The sequence below is a fragment of the Belonocnema kinseyi genome, chromosome 1, assembly GCF_010883055.1.
Source record: "Belonocnema kinseyi isolate 2016_QV_RU_SX_M_011 chromosome 1, B_treatae_v1, whole genome shotgun sequence".
Lineage (NCBI taxonomy): Eukaryota > Metazoa > Arthropoda > Insecta > Hymenoptera > Cynipidae > Belonocnema > Belonocnema kinseyi.
The window spans coordinates 91,751,902-91,761,689 of record NC_046657.1 but is presented as its reverse complement, the minus strand read 5'-3'; the positions used below and the strand labels follow the sequence as shown (position 1 = coordinate 91,761,689).

The following is a 9,788-nucleotide window of genomic DNA, read 5'->3' as shown; positions in this document are numbered from 1 at the left end:
GAAAGAGGGAGCTCTTCTTAATATTTTGACACCAAAATCATGTCGATACACCTTACCGATTGCGAGTAAAGCCACCCACGCTTTAACTTGACAGACTGTACTTTAACAATTTCAATTTACATTCATCTGATAATATAATGTATGGTAATCACCATTTATTTTTGTTCAACTTTATTTTCAATGGTTCAATTGCCGCTGCAGCTACTGGTACTGTTTGTAAAGTGGCAGTTGCATCATTCTTTGATCTGGTTATGATGAGCTCATGTTTAGCATTAATAATGATTTTATAATAATCTTCAGCAAACGCTAATATCATACTAAGCGGTATATAGGCATCAAAATAACCGTTTGTATAGGCTAATATCTGTTCATTGTTACATTCAAGCCATCCATCATTCTCTAAGTATCTACTCCGACGTGTTTGAATGGATTCATAATTGTTCATAAAACGCAGCCTCAATCGATGATATCGCAAAAAATGGTCTTTCAGTATTATATAATAAAAAAAGTATCATGATCATGTATATAATGTACTAAAATGATTTGAAAATAGGTTATTGAATGGGAATTCGTCAATTGGTTTCAATTACTATAAAAGCTGATGGGAGACTTCGTGAAAATACGTCTTTAGGGTATGAAAATTTTATAGAAAAATTTATAACATTATCCTCTCCATGAGGTCATAAAAAAAGTCGGACTTTATCAGATTGCGGTATTATTCCTCAGTATATGGTAGCTAAAGAAAATGGTCAATTGGATTATGTTTATTGGGATGATCCAAATGAAATGGTAGATGATCACCTGCATTTGCTGTTAGCATCTTAAGCTGTTGGAAATCAAAGTCATACTAACGAAATTATATCAATAATAGGAGAACTGCGTGATGCCAGAATCATATATTAAACAACACTAACTGGCGCATCTGAATCATTATTAAGATGAGTATCGACGTATTCAGAGGTCACATTAAGTGAGCTAAGTGGAAAGTCGAGGTCCACCAGGAGTTGAATTCAAAATCACATCTGAAGGCAATTTTGATATTCAGAACAAAAAGTTATGTAATTTAACTGAAAATCATGATCTAAATGATGCAGCAATTTTAAATGTAACACAATATATAATACAACATGAAATGCAGTCTATCTATGATGTTCAAGCATCATTGCGAACTTAAGTTGTTAACAGTATGATGATTGGATGTCAAGAATCTTCTACAAATGAACATTTGAAAAACTTAACAGTTGCAGAAACCAAATAATAGCCAGTGAAGCATAATTCAGATCTCATATATCAGCTGATCATCAATGTGATCACACTCGAAAATGGACGAAGAATGAAAATGTTGACATCCATAATATTGATGAGACGTGGTAAGCCGATCACGTTGAAATTATACCAAATGAGCGAAAAAGCAGGGGATATTTATACATATTAACTATTCTGAGATGTTTTGAAAGTTTGTTTGGGACGTTCCTGTTAAGACCCAGAGAGGTGATGATGTAACGCCCACAATGGAATCGGTAATAAGTAAAGGCCGTGTGCCTAATAACTTACAAGTACTATCTGTCCAAAAAGTTTATATGTCTCGATTTTTCTACAGATTTTCGTTAAAATTTCTAGAGAAAAACATTCTAAAAATATGGGCAACATGCATGCTGCAGGTGAAGGTTATTCCATTACTTATACAGAGTTTCAAAATGTTTAGATGATTAGCGATTATTTCCTGTCCAGTGAAAGGTGAAAAAGTACAATAATCATATGATAATTTCCAAATACTCAACTTTAAATGACAGTAATTTACTGACAATAAATTATGAAAATTCTTCAAACAGATATGGGTTTTGTTGATCCTTTCTGTGCACAATGGTGAAATTTAAAGCAAAAAAAAATCATTTTTTAATGAATTAATAACAAAAACATAGGGAGGTGTCATCTCCGAAACTAAAGAACATACAGAGATGATTCTTGATGAAAATTACACATCTTTGGGTTCTGACAATATTGTATGTATTGCTAATGAGCAAAAAGTTGTAGTTGAATTTTTGAAAAACTATTTTCTTCTTGGAAAAATACAAAAGGCTTTATGATAATCGAGGCGATCGTATCGCTTTTTTTTGCATCAGGGCATCGGCAATATCATGTCTCATCAATACTATGGATGTCAAAATCTGCGTCCATTTTCGAGTGCGTTCGCATTGTTGACCAGCTGAGATATTAGCTCTGAATGACGACGCACTGGCTGTTGTTTCTTTTCTACATCCGTTTGGTTTTCAAATGTTCATTTGTAGAAGATTCTGGACTTCCAATCGTCATACTCCTGTTAAAACCTTAAGTTTGCAATAATGCTATAACTTAATAGATAGACTGAATTTCATGCTGTATCATATGTTGTGTTAGATTTAAACTTACGGCATCATTTAGATCATGATGTTCAGCTAAACTTAGATGCACAGTATGTGTTGCTTAATATATGATTCTGGCCACACGCAGTAGTGCGATTATTGATCTAATTTCGTTAGTGTGACTTGGATTACCAGCAGCTTGCGATGCTAACAGCAAATGCAGGCGATCTACCATTTCATTTGGATCATTCCAATAAACATAATTCAATTGACCATTTTGTTTAGTTATCATATACAGTGGAATTATACCGCGACCTGACGAGTCCGACTTCTTTTATTATCTCGTGGAGAGAGGATACTGTTATAAACTTTTATATAAAATTTGTATACTCTAAAGACTTATTTTCATGAAATCTCTCATCAGCTTCAATACCTTCTATCTGCATTTGTTGCAAGAACATTATTTTTATAATTCTTCTGACCACCATCACTTATGAAAGATTCATTAGGGTTTGTTTTTAATAATACAGCCAGTAGTCTCTGGTTTGCCGATAGTTTTTGTCACCCCTATTTATTTTATGTTTATCGAAACTAATTTACGAATCCCCAATTGTTAATCTATTTTCAAATAATTTTCGTACGAAGTTTGTTGGTTGTATGTGGAAGCAGCACGCTTCTTATCATTTCGCCAGCTGAGAGCAATATTTTTTTTCCTCATGGAGTGATCTTCAGTTTTTCGACTTCGAGTCAACCGTTGCGGTCGAATAAGTGTTTGATAATGTAACAAAGTTTGCTTGTAGTTGTTTGATAATGTAACAAAGTTTGCTTGTAGTCATCAAGCGTTATTCTCCTTAATGTGAAGCCTTTAATACCTTTAGCTTTCTTGTTTCCGTTTTCATTCCCCGAAAGTTTATAGGTATACAATTTTTTATCTTAGCCCTATAAATTTAGTTACAATTTGTCCATTGTCTTCGTCTTTTTTGAGCCCCAATACTATAATTGTTCAGTAATTTAATTTGATAGACATTATTTGGTGGATAGTCTTAAGTATCGAAATTGTCTGAGTCTCTTTTAATATAATCATAAAAGTTTGGGACTGTAATGTGATAAATAGAACCATGTCAGTATAAAGTCATTTTGTTTTACCAATGATATGCAAAGATCATTAAATCAAATATAAATTGGTTTATTAAAATAAATTTTAGTTTTACTAATTTTAATTATTACGATGTCTTCTCCAAATGACCCATGCTCTTACTAAGCTAACATCATTGTGCTTCCTTACGTTTCTCATGGTATTATCACGCTGCAAATTTTATCAAGTTTCAGCTCCAACTTCAAATACTGTTTTAAGTTTTGATAATGGAGAACATAATTTTTTCTTGATTTTAAATTGGTACTTAGTTTCGGAATTTCAGATGTTGCGAGATGATTTAAAAAGTGTTCTGGACATAATGGTATGTCTTTATGCAAATCATGAAGTTCTTCGGGATATTCTAAACCTACTTCAAGAATAAAACCTATTTCTGAATCATCAGGAATATTGAAAAAATTTGGTTTACTTTCAAAATTTGTAAACTATTTACATTCTTAGTAGGATAAATCTATTATTTGTTTTGCATATCTATTGGAGTAATGAGACAAACCACCTCTATCGTCACGTTAAATAAGTAATAACATATCTACATCTACAGTTAAAAACAACAGTTTCGATTTCTCATTGATATCAGCATAAAGATCTAATTTCATCTCTGACACATGATACGGTAACAGATCTAGACAATTTCAATTAAATATGACACCATTGCAATAAACATTTAAAATATGAATTATATTATTTTCGCGCGAAAAACTTCAATTCCGTGGATTACAGATACCTTCATATTGTGACGTCCGATATCATATCCTATTCCATACTTTTGAGTGAAAAATTTTAATGCCTGGATTCAAGTATTGATGATCAATATCAATAGTGAGAATCGCACATGTCAATACTCTGATTCGTAGGTTAGCGCAAGGAGCGAAACCAATCTTACAGCCTTCTGCGCTCTAGCCATATGTTTGCTAAACGAACGGAAAAAGTGGTCCAGAACTCCTCTCACCTATTTACTGAAATTGTTTCTTTTCCTCATCACCCATTCAAATTGCATTGCTTGTACAATGCATAATACTTTCTGGATACTAGTATAAGCAAGAAAAGGGGAAAGGCAGAAGAAAAAGTGAGAAAGAGGTTCGCATATTGCAGGATCGTTTTGCAGATTCGGAGCGCATTACATCTCCTATTCCCCTGCTCCTTCCTCCATCCTTGACTGGCTCCAACAAGGAATGCTGCTGTTTCTCCATCCTTTTTTTCTCTCCCTCCCTTCGATCACGACACACGTGGCTTACGTAGGAACACGGTGGACGGCTGTATCATGGGCAAATCGAAATATGCTAAGTACAGGGTATCCACGAATAACGCGCATCGGGCTACTTTGTAGTATAGATTGAAGTGGAGTAGTCTGTGGCGCGGACAGGATGAATGAAATGAGGGAGCGAGAGTTAACGTATTTGTGGGTACCAGTCGACAGAAAAGATGTCCTAATACCCGACCAAGCAGGGGCTCCGGGAGCAGTTGCATCGCCAATCAGGTCTTAAATCACTCGCGGACCTAGTGATTTTCGATGTAATTGGTAATTCGTGTGTTCCTTATTAGATGCAGGGACAGATTGCTCTACAAAAGAAGCACCTTCACTTCTGCGTAATCTCTGAAATTCTTATTTTTCACCCAATTTCAATCCTCACAGCTGCTGCAGACTAGACCTGATGAATAACTGAAATTGTAATAATAATGGGAATTGAGCCATTTTAATTCCGACAGTTATTATTAAATACTACCAGTTAATTTCCTTTGTACGATGATTGCGTTCGTGATGTTGAATTTTGAAATTTTACTGCTAAACCGAAATTTCTCATTAATTCCATTACCCATTTTGACCAATGTGTTTCTCTGAACTTGGTGTTATTAAATCAATTCTTTACACAAACAGAAAAGTGTTCAGTTTCATTGCAAGTCTAAATATTCTTTTGTAGATAAATATCTAAAAGTAATCACGAAACTAACCGAATAGCGAATGTATCTAACATTGCTGCATTATTGGTAGTATTTAATCAAAAACATTGGAATACAAAATACCGTAAAATGGAACTATAAGCAACTCGATTTTCTGTGTGTTGTTTTTACAAGAATGTGCAAGAAGAAATTTAAACTTGGAACCGATACCTCAAATATATAATATCTATCTGACCCTATTTCGTACTATGAAGAACAAACATACATTTAATTCGTAAAAAACTTTTTATCAACCCTTCAAGTGCGAGAAACTTTACCCCACAATGTTTCTTTCAATATTGTTTTACTTTTTCTTATGAAAATCAATCTGTAGGAGAAGAAATAAAAATGTTTGTTTATGTAAAAATTTACATAAATCTTGTTCCGGTGCCAGGAAATATAATCCGTTGCATATTTTCCCACATATTTCTGCAATTCTAGTTTTTCACGAGGTTTTTCACATAACCTAACCAATTTTCCTAAGTTAAAAGTCTTATACAAATGCAATTTTCATTTGTCATAATTAATGAATCTGCACCAAACAAGATTTGAAATAAAGTTTAACGTGTGAAAAAATTAAATATATAAAATAAAGTTGCGGTTGAGCCTGTTTTTCCTACACGCGTCGCTTAGCCCCAGTTTAGTCAAAAATCAATATTATATTATATTGTAAGATTATATAGTTGCTAAATATACTTTTTTGGAATTTAGATAAAGCTTTGCGTGCAAGAAGAAGATAGCACGTGTAGCAGCTCATTGCTTTTGAAAGACAGTTTAGGTCTACACTTTCTTGTTTCAAGAAATAGTGTTTTTCAAATAAGAAACTCACTTTTGCTGTAAGAAAAATTTCTTTAGATGCCAAAAAATATTTGATTGGGCGTATTCAGTACTGCATTTCTTTGAATCAAGTAATCTTTTTTTTCAGTGTATACGACTAATTTATCTCCTGCTAAAAATAGAACGATTCCGGATATTTCTGATTGTTGTGATATAAATATAAAAGTCTGAAATATTGATACCACTCATAACGGATGTAATTGTGTAGTTGTATGAGTGACCCTTCCTCAATCGCCTAGCTAAATTCCCGCTATTTCAACATCTTATCATTATTATTTACGGTTATTTATAATAAAAATTTTAGAAATACTTGGAAATTACAATAAGATTCTCAATCTTTTGGAAGAACTTAGATATGCCGTCTTTTTCTTCAGGCCTGATTGACTTCGAATGCAACTATGCGAGTCAGACAGGTTTAGATCCTCTCATTCAAGACTATCTCTTAGCCGTGGCTCTTTCATTGTTTCACTCGTTTAGGAGTATCGGTATTTTGGGACTCGTCGTTTGTGCAAAAAGTCGAGCGAGGCGAATGGGTCCTCGTCCAGAACGACCATATCAGGACACCATGAGTTTCGGTTCACTCAGAACGGTAGTTAAAACCAGTTGCAGCTCACGATAGAATCACAAATCTTCCTCAACTCGTTGCATACTATCGTGTAATTGAATATTTTAAAAATTAAGTTTGTGCTGGTAATAGGGGCAGTGATGTACTCAATTAAGTTAAAGACTATGGATACTCCCTTTCATAAGTGATTTGCATGATAAATAAGTATAGGAACGCATGACATTTTCGCGCACTTTTCTTTTACGTTCCAACTTTATTATACTGTGACGCTGTAAGCAAATGATTACCTATGCATACTTTTGCACCTGAATCAAGATTAGTATATGATAGCGTAAAGTATAATTTATATACTATGTTTTTAAGTTGTACAGAAAGGACAGTACTTTTTTTGTTTCGCTGCATTTAAGTTTTCCCTTAATTACAATTTTAATGCAAAAAATATAGTACGTGTGTGATTGTATGTCTGTTATCACTATAAGAATAAAGCAAAGAATAAAGGCTATTTAAGCTTAAAAATTCTTTATCATGAAAGTTACCAATTGAAATATGAGAAGGGGAAAAAATGTCTGGTTTTAATGATTGTTCTCGTGTTTTTTTTTCTTAATTTAATCTCGTTGACGTTTTGTGCACTTGAAAACATCTTTAAATATACAATGATTACCAAAACTTTTGCCATATTTTGCCCTTGCTAATCAGTTTTGCCATTAAGGATCAATTTTAACAAACATAATTTATCTTACCTTATTTTACCCAGCTATGTACATATTTAATAATGGCTTCTTTATTTTTTTAGACGGCGAATATCTCTTCGTGGATCTGGAGAATAAGTTGAGCAAGTACGCTCCCAAAAACTGGCGCAGTTCACACACTTACGTAAGACAAATTTTAATTAAATCTGAAAATACTGAGATGGTACATGGGTCACGTGAAATTAAGTTAATAATTTTTTTCCACTTGCATAACTTCATAGCCTTAATTCTTAAAATATGTATTATACAATGGGCCTCTCGGATAGGACTTAAATTTTATCATTTTTGTGTTTAAAGGTTAGTGTAATTAATCATTTCCATTTGTAAATTTTATACTTTTTTAAACATAAATATTGTGATTTTTATAAAGTATTTCAAAATAATTTGAAAATCCCATTCTTTGTCCCCTAAATGCAGTAAAATTCTTTTATTATGTTTTCTGGATATTTCGCAGTAAAGTTATATTAATTTGTTTTTGATTTTTCTCAATTATTTTAAAAACAATTTAAGACTTTCGAAAATTTGTTTTTGAAAACTTTAATTATTTAAACAATAATTGTATACAGAAATATTTATCCTTTTCCTGTACATTGATCTTAACAAAATCGAGCATGTTTCTGCGTGAGGTCCACATTGGAAGAGTGCGAACAATTCCCGAGTGATTGAGTGAGTTTCGCACTGAGACTTATCAAAATACGTAAATATAACCTGGATAAAAACTATACAATTTTTAATTGGTTTAAGTAATTAGTTGGCGACTCATAAAATAAATTAAAATAAATGACTTATAATGGTTAATTTGAAGTGAACGTGAAACTATCCAAAGTCAAAACCAAAATTTCGACTCGACCTTTTTTATTTAGGAGCCTTAACCCAGGTAGAAATACACAACCGGCCCAGTACAGACTGCCGGAGTTCTAGCAACCCCTAATTCGAACATGTGGTTACGTCAGCTTAACATATCTTCAAAAAGCAACCCCTGGGTATTATTTGGTACTACTACCATAATTACACAAAAAAATACATCTTGAGCTTTATTTCTTCTTTTTCGCATCGAAACAATAGACTACAACTCCACTGAAAAAAATGCTCAGGGCTTATTAGCCATATGATTATAATCAGGATTTTCTAAAGATTAACTGATAGAATGTCTGAATATGACAATAAGATGCCATCCCAATACTATCCTGTTTTCTAGGTAGATTTGAGCTGCCTAAACATAATTTTTATCGTACCTAAATGGGAATATAAAATAAAAAATAAAATGTTGTGGGCAGGGGTTAGACTAATATTAATTTGTTAGCCAACAATATTATCAACAATCGACTCACGAAAAGTCACTCATCCAATCCCGGGCAGTAATTGCCAAATTTCTCGTTGGTTTCAAGCTTGGCTAAGACTGTCACCGGGAACGCTAGCCTGCCCCTGGCTTTTAATTTTTAATGTCTCAAACCCTTGGCTTGGCCAGAGATAAGCCATTCCGAAAGGTGGCATTGGTTGCCGACCGTAAGAAACATCTTCTCTTGAAGCATTAACGTTGTTAGTATAACGGCCGAGTTGATTTAGGTTGATACAATAACTTTCAGTTATTCATATAATGTCTTCAATGTGTTCATCTCTTGAAATTACCCACTAGAAATGCTTATTAGTCGAGCCTTGATTAAAATAAACCAAAATTTCAAATTTAAAGCGCCTACAAATTTCAGAGAGAATCGCGAGGGAAAAATAAGCTTGGAAGTAGATGCTAGTGGGTGTGTCGGGCCCATCGAATTAGCATTTACATCCATGCGTGTAATGGTGATTTGGTGCCTCGAGGGTCCGTTAAACGAGTGCGACGGTAGCAGTAATACGTTGTTGCGTGCGGTATCTCCGAATCTGCTCTGCATCGAGACCCAGCCGCTAATGTTGGCTCACCAATAACCAATAAATACTCGTCCAGTAAAACAGGCTACCGGGCTACGTCCTTATCTCGCCAAAACATCTCATAGGAGATTTTCTGTACGACATATTACATAAAGATCCACTGTTCAAAGAGCTTGTCACTTCTATCAGTCAGAGAACCTTTCCACTTACTATTTTTCAATCTGTCTGATACTAAGGATGATAATAATCGAAACCAAGCTTTTCGTTTAGTTTTTTGAATTTATGAATTGCTAATTTATTCTGCCCTATGGGTATTACTTTAATTTAGTCCCCCAGGTAGA

The 9,788-nt window shown here is 33.7% G+C and overlaps 1 protein-coding gene across 2 annotated transcripts in view; it reads left to right on the top strand.

Moving 5' to 3' along the window:
• The window catches only part of LOC117167277 (protein expanded), a 188,830-nt gene that overhangs the window by 144,105 nt on the left and 34,937 nt on the right, over nt 1–9,788 (top strand). For both annotated transcript variants that reach the window (XM_033352101.1, XM_033352092.1), the window contains exon 5: nt 7,629–7,708. In XM_033352101.1, coding sequence (XP_033207992.1) covers nt 7,629–7,708 — 80 coding nt within the window. The remainder of the gene's footprint in view (nt 1–7,628; nt 7,709–9,788) is intronic.